At 33.2% G+C, this 13,106-nt stretch overlaps 1 protein-coding gene across 4 annotated transcripts in view; it reads right to left on the reverse strand.

Annotated features, from left to right (window-relative positions):
- Nucleotides 1-4,204: 4,204 nt before the first annotated feature.
- Nucleotides 4,205-13,106, reverse strand: part of LOC129315988 (eIF-2-alpha kinase GCN2) — an 83,486-nt gene continuing 74,584 nt past the window's right edge. For 2 of the 4 annotated variants that reach the window (XM_054960199.1, XM_054960197.1), the window contains 4 exons: nucleotides 9,121-9,206; nucleotides 8,886-8,988; nucleotides 8,692-8,805; nucleotides 4,205-4,516 (listed from right to left, as the gene is read on the reverse strand). In XM_054960199.1, the coding sequence (XP_054816174.1) occupies nucleotides 4,406-4,516; nucleotides 8,692-8,805; nucleotides 8,886-8,988; nucleotides 9,121-9,206 (414 nt within the window). In that variant the 3' untranslated portion in view covers nucleotides 4,205-4,405. Of the gene's footprint in view, nucleotides 4,517-8,691; nucleotides 8,806-8,885; nucleotides 8,989-9,120; nucleotides 9,207-13,106 lie in introns of those variants that run through there. The other 2 variants (XM_054960198.1, XR_008594643.1) reach the window with 2 other exon arrangements.

A 13,106-nucleotide genomic window follows, 5' to 3' on the forward strand; every position in this document is an offset into this window, starting at 1 on the left:
ACAATTTTCCCAATTTAGTATCATGCAAAAGAACCTAAAGTCATTTCAAGAACCAATGTCCTTTGAGAGCAAAAAATATGAAGAGGGAAGGATGAAATTGCCCTTGTTTAACATTCTTCCCCAACACCTCCCATCTTCAACAATGCCACCATTGTTGAACAGAAGCTTCCAGAAACTTATCTGAGGCCATTTTGAACACCAAAACATTGCTAAATCCTAATATCCTTCTACTCATGAACCTCAAATTTAATCCAGGTGATTTGATTAAAAAATGGGCAAAACTGAAAGCCCACGAAAATCTTATAAAAATGGAGTCTCAATCTGCCAAGCTCACAACTCCTCATTAGCTTTAAAAACATTCTATGTGCTCCAAATTACAAAATACATAAATCAATTAAAGTCAATAGCTTCCAAACCTCAAGATCAAATGTATGAAAATTTTCAAGAGCCTATGCTTTTCATCCACGAGGAAGTATTTTAAGGGCAGAGGCAACAATGGCGGCAACTGAGATGAGCTATTTCGGTGAAGTAATGCCTAGACTAAATGTACAAGTTAAGGAAGCAAGTAATAAATTCACTAAGGAAATCGAATATAAACTGTAATTCCAGCACACAACCAATATTCAAGATAGTAATTCGGCACCTCAATTTCATTGTACAATCATACACACCATTAAATTCATAAAGGATTATCCAACTAGGACAATAATTGTAAAAATCGAATTCAAATGAAATGAAATTGAGGAAAAAAGCGTCAAGAAAACTCCCGAGCATGTTGCAAGCACTCAGGTAGCTATCCAAATTCCTTTAAACTTCAAATATAGCCCCCATGGTTTCCTGGCCCAAAAAAAAAAAAAAACAGCCTCTTATGTTTTCGTTTTCTCTGTGTACCCGATTCAGAACGCTATTTTTTGTTTTAAAATGCGGGGATGGTATTTCTTGAAAATCCCATAACTTTATCCTGCGTAAGAGAAAACATGCAACAAGTTTCAGGACATGATCACAATTTTTTGAGAAAAAATGGGTCCCTTTGGGCTATGCTTCTACTTAAGTACAAGTTTTCATGAAATTTGGTAAGGGTAAAGGTGATGATTCTTTGAAGACCTATATTTTAGGAAAAAAACCAAAACTGTTCAAAAAAATAAAATAAAATATATATGAATGACATGTGCAAATTATTTTTTATGTGTGCAATTTTAATTAACAAAATTATAGGGAAGGACCAGAGTTTTTACCTAACAAGATAATAAAAAAGGAAATGAAGCTATCCTTACACGGTTAATTAGCAAAGTAGCTCAATTCTGAAAATCAAAATATCAGTTGCAAACAAATGAATAATAAGTTGCAAATTTATTATTAAAATACTCGATGAAAGAGAATAATACAAGTGACTGTTCCACTTTTAATATTTCATTTTTTCTAATAACTGACTCTTCCACTTTTTGTATATGATTTTATTTTATTTTATGTTTACAGACGAGTAACGAGTCTTTTGATTTTTAACCATTTCCAAATATTCCACTTTTTGCAAGTAATTTTAGCTAGCATTTGAATTGATAAATTTGAACTTAAATTTTAGATTTGAAATATTACATTTTAAATCTCACATTTAAAATTAATGTATTTAAAATTTTTTATTTGGGTGGTTTAAAAATTTTTAAATAAAAAAGAAAGATAAACTGAGATTTTAAACGAAAAAAATTAAAAATGATGAATTTATTTCTGATTTTTATTCGATAGAAGATGAAAAATATATAAGAATTATAAATGTATCAATAGTAAAAATACAAACAGAACAATATGTTTGAAATAATTAGAATTTTAAATAATTAGGATATAGAGAGAATTTGAAATTGTAAATGAATTATAATTTGAAATTGTCAAATCCAAATTCATAACTTTTTATATATCAAAATGAGAGATTTAGATTAAAGACAAATTCAAATTCAAATATTGATTAATCTAAACACATCAGTTTTTAAAATTAATTACTTTTTGTAACTGATGTCTTAGTTTTTATAATTTATTATTTCAATTTTTATAATTTTTTTACTGTTTTCAACTTACCTTTTTCACTTCTATAACTGATCTTTTCATTTTATAGTTAAGTATTTCACTTTTCTAACTGATCTTTCAATTTTAGTTGTTTCAAACTCATAGTTCCACTTTTTATAATAAATCTTTCAATTTACAATTGAATCTATTGCTTTCCGAAAGTAAACTTTTACTTTTTATGAAGTCTTTAATTTTTAAATTATTTTACACTTGACTATTCCACTTTAAATTTTTAAACTTTTAGTTTTATTGTTGAGTCCTATTATAAAACTAATAAAAACAGAGAAGACATTTAAAATAATAGAAACAAATAAGAGAAAATTACAATGATAAAATAGGGAATAATTTTTGTTCCCTTTATATTTACAATCGCTTGATATATATCCATTATTTATAAAACATAAGTCCTCAAATTTTAGAGAAAATAACAATAAAATATCTTTAAAATAGGCAAATAACAAATAGGTGACACGAAATGTGGTAATTATTGTCTAATCCTAAGGGTTTTGTCTCCATTTTGAATTTTTGAGAAATGACATATTTGCCTTGCAAGAAACAAACTTAGCTAACCTTTGATACCAACCATCAAAATCTCCAAAAATCCTTGAAGTGATCAAAGTTCAAACAATGAAGTGAAGAAAATCTTTATCCGCCCCTCTTCCTCCATTACAGTTCAAATTCCAACTTCCAAGTTCTTGAATCTCAAGCCACCAAAGCAAGAAAGTCCACTGCAACGGTGAATACGATAGTGATGTAGAAGATGCCGACGACAAATCTTTAGCTTAAGGTGTGTAAGTCAGACAACATGGACGCATTCTTGCCGTTAATGAGTCCTTGTAGGTCACTGGTGTTAGGGAGAACTAAGGGTGGATCAATCTTTCAATAGTGTGTCAAGCATTTGCATCAATGATTGCACTAATGATAGAGGCGACGGTGCTGCTTATGCCAACGAGGAGGTACAAGGAAGGAGGGACCTGAGAGAAGGTATGGAGTGCGGATTGGTCCTAGCCTTGAGTGGATTTGAGAACATGAGAGTAGATGCTAAAGATATATAAGGGATCTAGATGCTAGCAGTAGCAGCCACTCCAATTTTAAACCTTGACTGCTAAAGGTATTTGAAGGATTTTTGGAGATTTTGGCGGTTGTGATCAAAAGGAAATTCTTTGATTGAAGTTACTTCTTGCAAGAGCAAATAGTCATTTCTCAAAAATTCAAAATGACAAATAAGACCTTTTGAATTAAAAAATAATTATCACATTTTATAGTTTTTATTTATTATTTTCCTATTTCAAATATATTTTACTGTCATTTTTTTCTAAAATTTAAGGACTTATGATTTATGAACAAAAATTACTCCCTATTTTCTCATTTCAATTTTCTCTCTTTTTTTTTGTCATCTTAAATCTCTTTACTATTTTTCTCAGTTTTATAGTACAATTTAATTATAAAACTAGAAGTTTAAATATTAAAAGTGGAACAATTAAGTGCAAAAAAATTTAAATATTTGTCATTTTTCTGTTTTGGAGATATTTTTCTGTCATTTTTCCTAAATTTTATTTTGAAAATTATAATAAATTTTTTTTAGAATATATAATATTTAGAAGTTATATGTATTGATAATAGAAAATTTCTAAAAAAGTCATTTATGTGATAGTGTATATAGCTTTTAAGTGTAAAACTTCAAAAGATAAAAGAAAATTCACACTTAATATTGCAATATTTACACCAATAGGGACGAGGTCTAGCAAAATGGATCAATCTCTCACAATGTGAGGAATGAATATTTGAATTCACGTTGAGAGAGATGTTTACATTCAATATTTCACCATCTCTTAAATAGGATTATTTTTAACAGGAAGATGCCTATGAACAATAAAAAAACATTACAATATTTACAACTTTTTTTTTATCCCACATTGTGTACTCGACTGTATCGTGAACATGATTGCTTTTAGTAAGAGGTTTCATATGAGTAATCAAAAAATATTGCAATATCTATAACACTTTTTTGTTTTGTTTTGTTTTTAGAATTGATCTATTTTGCTAACTGTGCGAAGGCAGTTTCATCCATTTTTTTAATTATTTATTCCTGACTCTACAAGAATATCATAACTACTACCGTGTGATAGGGGGCAGGCGCAAAGGGGCAAGATGAAAACCTTTCTCCTGGGATTTATTAATTATAAATTACATATTCACACTGTAGCAACCCTACAGAAGATTCATTCCAAGCAAGTCTCAGATTCCACTTTCTTAGAATATTGTAACGTTCTCCTGCTGAATGAAATGAAATATAATCTAGTATTGAATAAATCCAGCATCAAGCCGAAAAGTTGATCTTCTGCAAAAGTCAGTTCCAAATGAAGGGGTTTCTAAATTGTGTAGCCATAGCATTTGATAGAAACTTGACTAGATTTTCTCTCTCAATTTTCTTCTCCTTCTTGAGTTCAAGGTGGCGAACCTGGAATTGGAAACAGCCAGAATTAGTCAATGGTACATTTTCTTAGGATAGAATTGCATGCTTTCGTACAAGCAATAAGCGTCAGTGAGTGCTGATTTTCTTGACAAGTTATGAACTTAATTCGTAGAGTAACTGATTAATTTTTGTTTGGTGGACCTGTAACCAAAATCAGTTGAATTAAAAAGAAAATGTCGGCGAGGTTTGAATTCAAATCGAATGTGGTTGAACTTGAATTAAAATCAATTTGCAGTGCAGAGTGGCCCTTCTACCTTATTTGATATTTGGTGCAACGTGTAAGCTTTCAAAAAGAAGAACCAGTGAAAAGAAACATGTTCATTTTGAAACTTAGAAACACACAGATTTCATGGAAAAAGAAAATGCACCTTCAACTTCAACTGGATCCCTATGACACTGATAAGACTCTCAGGTTAGAGATTCAGGGAAAAGATCACAGCTCTAGAAACCAGAGTTCATAGCGGACTGGCCATGAAAAAATGGGCATGTATAATTTGATGGGTTGTAACTCCGCCTATGTTTATAGCCGGTCCCAAGCCCGGGTAAAGGAGGAGGGTTGTGTTAGGCCATCAATAGCCAATGTAAAACTTTGTTGAATCTATCATGAACATGGACAATAGACGTTATAATGTTAATGCTAGGTCGTTGCCCGTAAGTAACGCGCTGCATGGCTCGAGTACAGTGATAAGTGAGTTAGAGCCGCTGCATCGACGCCCGGATGTAGTGTTAAATGAGCAAGGGCTACCGCGTCATTCTGGACGCACGCGGCTAAAGAAGTTAGTCCATGAGAGCAAAATTAGATTTGGTACTTAGAATGTTGGGACATTGAATTGTAAATCTGTAGAGGTTGTAGGGGTTATGATTCAAAGGAAAATCAATATCCTTTGCCTGCAAGAAACAAAATGGCGTGGAGAAGAAGCTAAGGATATTCAAGGTTTCAAACTTTGGTATACAGGAAAAGTAAGTGCACGCAATGGAGTAGGCATCATTATAGATAAGGAGTGGAAGAAGAACGTTGTAGAAGTTAGCAGAATTGGAGACAGAATTATTTCCTTAAAAATGATAATTGGATGTGAGACTATTAATATTGTTAGCGCTTATGCGCCGCAAGTCGGGACAGAATCCAGTCTTAAGGAATTATTTTGGGAGAATCTGGAGGGGTTGATTTGACACATACCACAGAGTGAAAAGATTTTTATTGGAGGAGACTTTAATGGGCATGTCGGGAGGGAAGCTGGTCAGTATGCGAGGGTGGATGGTGGTTTTGGTTTTGGAGAGCTAAACAATGAAGGACAAACTCTTTTTGATTTCTTATTGGCGTATGATTTTAAGATTGCCAACACTTGTTTCAAGAAGAGAGATGAGCATCTCATCACTTACAAAAGTGGAGCCTCAAGGTCACAGATTGATTTTCTTTTGGTTAGGAACACAGATAGAAGACTTTGTAAAAATTGCAAGGTGATCCCCGGAGATGCTGTAACGATACAACATAGGGTCCTAGTCCTTGATGTGTGTATTATGAGTAAAATCCAAAAACGTCGACAAGTAGTAGCACCAAGGATTAGGTGGTGGCAATTAAAAGGTGAGAAGCAAGATATTTTCAAGCGAAATCTTTTGGATAAAGGAATTTGGAAATCTCAAGGAAATGCTAACATCATGTGGGAGGATATGGCTAAAAAGATACGGGAGGTTGCAAAAATAATTTTGGGAGAATCAAAAGGTTCTGGTCCGAGAGATAAGGAGTCTTGGTGGTGGAATAATAGCGTACAGGACAAAATCAAGTATAAGAAGAACTGTTTTAAAGCCATACATTTGTGTAATAATGAGGAAAATTGGGAGAGGTACCATATGGCTAAGAAGGAAACTAAGAGAGCTGTGAGTGAAGCTCGTTCTAAAGCTTTTGAAGAATTTTATAAGAGCCTTGACACGAAGGAAGGAGACCGAAATATTTATAAGATTGCCAAGAGTAGGGAAAGAAAATCAAGAGATTTAGAACAGGTAAGGTGTATTAAGGATGAAGAGGGAAGAACTTTAGTTACAGATGATGAAATTAAAAATAGATGGGAGACTTACTTTTCTAAACTTTTCAATGATGAAGAGGGTTCATCTAGTAACTTGGTGGATTTAGTAACTGGTGAAGGCGAACAAAATTTGTCATTCTATCGAATAATACGTGATAACGAGGTAAAGGAAGCTCTTAAGAAAATGGCAAATGGTAGAGCCAACAGACCTGATTGTATATTTATCGAAACATGGAAATGTTTAGGTGAAGAAGGGGTGAGATGGTTAACTAAGTTATTTAATGTGATTTTACGGTCCAAGAAAATGCTTGATGAGTGGAGGAGAAGTACATTAATTCCTATTTATAAAAATAAAGGAGATATTCAGAATTGTACTAACTATAGAGGGAATAAACTCATGAGCCACACAATGAAATTGTGGGAGAAAGTAATTGAGCACAAGTTGAGATTGGAGACAAGTATTTCTGAGAATTAGTTTGGTTTTATGCCAGGTAGATCAACTACAGAGGCGATTTATCTACTAAGGGGATTAATGGAAAAGTATCGTTGTAAAGATAAAGATCTACACATGGTTTTTATTGATTTGGAAAAAGCTTATGACCGTATACCAAGAGAAGTGCTTTGGAAAGCGTTAGAAAAAAAAGAGAGTACGGATTGCTTATATTAAAGCCATACAAGATATGTATGAGGGGGTAAAAACTAGTATAAGAACGCCTAGTGGTCAAACAAAGGATTTTCCTATAAAGATTGGACTACATCAGGGATCATTTCTGAGTCCTTATTTGTTCAACTTGATCTTAAATGTTTTGACGGAACATATTCAAGGGGAAATTCCGAAATGTATGCTCTTCGTGGATGATATAGTTCTTATAGCAGAGACAAGAGAAGAGGTTAATTGCAAACTTGAGTTATGGAGGAGGACATTGGAGTCGAAAGGTTTTCGTCTGAGTAGAAGTAAGACGAAATATTTATATTGTAAATTTGGTAAAGGACTATTTGACAATAATTTGGAAGTGAAATTGGGAGATCAAATTATACCTCAAGTGGAAAAGTTTAGATATTTGGGAGCCATTATTCAAAATGATGGCGAAATTAGTGGAGATATTTCACATAGAATTCAAGCTGGATGGTTTAATTGGAGAAAAGCTAAAGGAGTTATTTGCGACCGTAAGGTGCCTAATAAACTTAAAGGAAAGTTTTATCGCACTGCTATCAGACCGGCAATGTTATATAGTAGTGAATGCTGGGCTCTAACAGGACAACAAGAGCATAAAATTGGAGTAGCAGAGATGAGAATGTTACGATGGATGTGCGGACATACACGTAAAGATAAAATTCGAAATGAGCACGTACGCGAAAAAGTGAGGGTGGCACCTATTGAGGAAAAAATGGTAGAAAATCGGTTGAGATGGTTTGGGCTTGTACAAAGAAGACCAAGGGAGGCACCGGTGAGAAGAGTGGAACATATAACTTTGAGTCCAATTAAGAGAGGTAGAGGAAGGCCTAAGAGAACACTCTTGGAAGTTATTGAACGCAATCTCTTAATTAATAATATTCCTAAAAGCTTAATAAATGATAGAGCACAATGGCGTCTTGCAATCCATGTAGCCGACCCCACCTAGTGGGATAAAGGCTTGTTGTTGTTATTTGTTGTTTGTATAATTTGATGGGTTGTAATTATGCTAATGTCAGTTATTTGGAATTTCTGCGACCGAAACAGGAGTGATAAAAAGAAGGATGACGACGATGAATAATTTCAGTCCTAATTCCCAATGAGTCGTAACTTGTGCCGGTGACTAAAAAATGTTCCACATTAATTTCTTTTGCTTTCCAATATGACTTGCATATAATTCACACATCCAGAACCTTACAAGAGCTATATCTTTTTTCATGACACTCTTATCGAAAGTCATTATTGGTCATCCTCAATATTCTTCCAGCTGGATCTTTTCATAATTCCCCCTAAATTTTCTGTATTTCAGTCTAGAATGATGACCTAATCCAACTTAAAAGTTACCTAATTATTGCCCGCACAGATATTGGAGGATATAGATGAGCAGAAAAGTTTATATACTATTAAATTGTAAATTCAAGAGAAACACAATCAGGAAGACGATTTTCCAAAACATTACGCATTACCTTGACAGAATCCGTCTGATCTGTGATGATAACAAGACATTTGATATCACGTTCGTTGGCATACTCATACTGCTCTGTGAGACTTGGATCAGGGTTGGGAACAAATTCAGCCTGCTGAGACATAGAGACCAATGAGCAAGAAGCTACATAAAAAAAACTTAATTTCTCAAACTAAGTTCCCGATATTTCTCAACCTTGAAGTCTTTCACCCATAATTCAGCCACTAGTTCCATTCGCTCTACTAGCAGACCACCACCTCCTCTTGAGCAAACAAGAATATTGGTGCAGGCTTCATTTCTGAAACAGTTGAGCAAGTCAAGTTTGTGGATTTGTGTGTTTGTACATACAAAAGAAATGATAACTTGAATTCTAATGAATTTGTAAGAAGTTAAAATGGCAATATCAAATTCAGCGCTAAAGCACACTCACTTAATGGGCTTAAAATCTACTGGACAGTTCTGAATTATTGTCTCTAGTGCAAGGCTGGCTCCTACGCCACTGGGAGGATTTGTTTTCTGGGTAAATCAAAGAGAGCACTTAAACATAAAATTCATGGACATAAGAAACCAAAAATTGTCTAAGCAAGTAGGAAGCAGTTTATCAGCAGCGAACCATGGGCAAGTCAAACATATAAATTTATCATTTATGAACAATAGACTGATGTAGCCGTTGGGTATGTTCAGATACATAAGAGAAAGTTAAGGAGGAAACCTGGGGCAGACAGCAAATAACCAGCAGGTATCCTAAGGATCTAGATTTTGAGGATTAAGTCATAATGTGTTGTAAGGTGGCTTTAGATTCTATTTAGATGCTAGGGTCACTTTTTGGCTTGCTTTACTATTTTGTTGTTATCTTGTAAGCACTCAGACCCTGCTTTAAGAATAAGATAGAAGTGAGGAAAGCGCTAGCCTCTCGAACACAATGTGAAACCTTGTTCTGTGTTGTTGTGTTCCGTTCACTTTTATTGTTTTTCAGCATTAGGGAATAGAGTTTTGGCCAGAGTCAGTAACTTTCCTTTTATAACACTGGTTCGGTTCTCAAGTTATCCATATCAAAACACCTCAGTATTTCCCTTATTTGTCACTCTTTGCATTTAAATTCTGTTGCTGTATTTATTTTTTGAGCTGAGATCTATCATAGACACTATAACTTTTCTGCATTAATACCAATTTGAGGATTCTTACAAAACTGTTTTTCATTGATTCAACAATAATAAAAAGGGTCGAACCACATACAGCAAGACCCACAAGAAATTTGGAAAATAATTGACAGAAATAAAGGGTAAATCACCTAATAATCCTAGAGGTACAAAAATAATAGTTATAGTAAAAGTTCTTTACACTCCCTCTCAAGTCAGATCATAGGTATTGATCACGTCTAAACTTGCCAACAAGTCCTTCAAATGTATTTCATGGCAGCCCTTTGGTAAGGATATTTGCAGTTTGTTCCTTAGAAGGAATGAGGTAGTATTGGCTTAGGAAGTAGTAGTTCTTTGTCAGGTTCCCAGGTTTGAGATTTACCTATACTCTCCCTCTGAATCAAGGGTTTGGGATGGAATGGAGTATCTTCATGGAAGGTGACATCAAAGCTGATAAATGTATGTTTTGAGATAGGATCAAAGCATTTGTATCCTTTTTGAGGAGTTGAATAGCCAAGGAATATGTATTTGATAGCTTGAGATTCACGTTTAGTGCTTTGGTGATGATGGACAAAGGCTGAGCAATTAAACACACGAAGCAAAAGATTTGTTACAATATGGGATGTTGAGAAAATGCTTTGCAATTTGTAGAGAGGGGTGTCAAAGGATAAGATTTGGCTGGGCATGCGGTTGATAAGGTTGGTGGTGGTGAAAATAGCATCCCCTTAAGAAAACTTGGGCACATGTCTAGCAACGTTATGGATATGGCGATTTTTTCTTTTTGTAACCTCATTTTGTTAAGGTGTATGGCACAAGAACTAGTATGGAAAATACCATGCATTTGGAGGAAAGCACTCAAATATTGGTTAAAGCATTTAATGCCATTGTCAGTGTGTAATACTTGGATAGTTGTGTTTAATTGAGTTTTGATCATGTGGAAGAAGTTCATGAATGTGAAGGTAGCCTCATATTTGTTTCTTAAAAAATAAATCCACCAGACACAAGTAGGGTCATCAATGATGGAAATGAACCATGTTGATCTAGTATGATTGGAAATATGAGTTGGTCGCCATAAATCACTATGAATAGTTGTGAATTGTTTAGTAGATGTGTATTTTGTAACATCCTGATTTTTATATAATAAAGAAATTGTGGAATTTAGGTTTTGAGGAAAAAAAAGATAATAATAGGAATTTATATTATTTGAGATTATTTAGAAATAATATTATGGTTAGGTATTTAATTATGAATTTAAAAATTTAAATTTAAAACCACATAAACAATATTTAGTTAAGATATAATACATAAATAATTTTTTTTATGTGTGTGTCAAAAAAAAAAGAGAGAGAAGGTAGAAGGAACAAAAAAAAGGGGGGGTGGAAGGTTGTTGTTTCTAAGTCCCACATTGGTTAGATGAGGGAAGAGAAGAGGTGCCTTCATGTATAAAAAGGAGGGGGTGTGTGCATTAGGAAGCATGAGAGGCTAAGATGCAATTTAGAGAAAATTGAAACTTATGGCTCAAAGGTTTGAATAATTAAATTCAGACCTATAGTTTTTTTTTAATATAATTTTGGAACTCACAATCCCATTTTTATATTATTTTTCTCTCTTCCTCTCACGTTGCTTGGCGTTTTCTCGCAAGAGGGGATTATTTTCTTTTTCTTCAGGTATGTTCTAACTTTCCTATTTAGATTAGCATTTAAAAATTTATTTAATTACAAAATTAATTTTATAGTTATTTTCTAAATAATATTAGCTTTCTAGTGATATGATTATTTTGTAGGATAGAGTAAATATTTTGATTAGGATTTTTCTATAGGATAGTTAATCTGATGATATGATGGATTAAAAATATAGGTTAAAACTCTTAGGGATATAATAAATATTATAGAATATTTTCTTAAGGTTGAAACTCATGTTTAAGAATTTTTGAGTTAAAATCTAGATCTATATGGTTGAATTTATGTGGAATCTGAGATGTAGGGATAAAACTCTGATTATTAAATATTTATTTAAGTATGAATAGGTATTTTTGAGGTTATAGAAAGGTGATTTGAGGTTTCAGGATAATTTTAAAATTTTTAATTTATTTTTTGGACGAATTTTTAGGATGAAATTGTGATACTAGAAGTGATTTGAGAATAAAAAAAATAGTTTATTAGGATACGAGAATTTTAGAAAAAAAAATTTGGGAAGTTAAATGAGGCATAAATCTTAAATTAGTGTTAATATGGATTATAGATCTAAGACTTTCTAACTCTTTAAATTAGAGGTATGTATTTTAATGTAAAATTAATACATAGTATTATGAAATAACTATGTAGATTGTGTTGACAAAGATAGTGGTGAAAGAGGAGTTGTGAAGGGGAACTTGTTATTCAAGACACAAGGTAACCATTATTAATGTGTTGTGATGGGTGTTTTTGTGAATGGTTATGTGTTATTTTGTTGTTTGGGAAAAATTATGAAGTATTGAAAATAAATACTGTATATACTTGTTTGAAATTATTGCCAAGTGGGTTAAAAAATTTATTTTTGTTTATCATGATGAGATATTATTGTTCGGATATATTCTTGTTTGGATATTTGAATGATGCATGACTTGTCAGGATATTTAATGTATGGTGTTAATGGGAATTTCTGTTCGGTTAATTATTACCACGTGGTAAGCCCTCATTGGACCCAATGAGTGGCGTGTCGCTTGGTCCAACTCACCTTTGGCCGGGTGATTTGGCATTCGAGCATGGCGAAAGGAGGATATAAGGTGCAGTCATGCAAATTAAATACTTGTTCGGTTTGTTTGAAAATATTGTTCGGTTAAATGTTTTGTGTGCCCACTTAGCAATTGCATGATTAGTTACAATCGCATGCATCATTACATATTAATTTTTGGTTACTGGGACTTTTAAGTCTCATTCCCCGTGGTTAATATTTTTACAGGAGCGAGTCCGGTCGAGAAAGCACCAGAGGTGTAACTATGGTGTATGAAACACCATCTTTTACGTTGCCTCTTATTTTAGATTATACAATGTATCTTGTGCCAACTTAGGACATATCTTCTTTGTGAAGCATGTAAACTCTAATCCTTTTTATTAAAAGTATTTATTTGACCAAGAGGATTATGTTTGTCTCTCTTGATTCATGACCTAATTTAAATATCATGCCATGAGGATCCTGACTGTCCCTCATGGTTCTAATTGCTTTTTTTTTTGAAATATTTTAAGACCTGTGGTATATTGTCTTGGATATATCATGGTAATAAAATTTTCTACCATGA

The sequence above is a fragment of the Prosopis cineraria genome, unplaced genomic scaffold (genome assembly GCF_029017545.1).
Source record: "Prosopis cineraria cultivar Desert tree isolate PC_DT_omini unplaced genomic scaffold, ASM2901754v1 PC7, whole genome shotgun sequence".
Lineage (NCBI taxonomy): Eukaryota > Viridiplantae > Streptophyta > Magnoliopsida > Fabales > Fabaceae > Prosopis > Prosopis cineraria.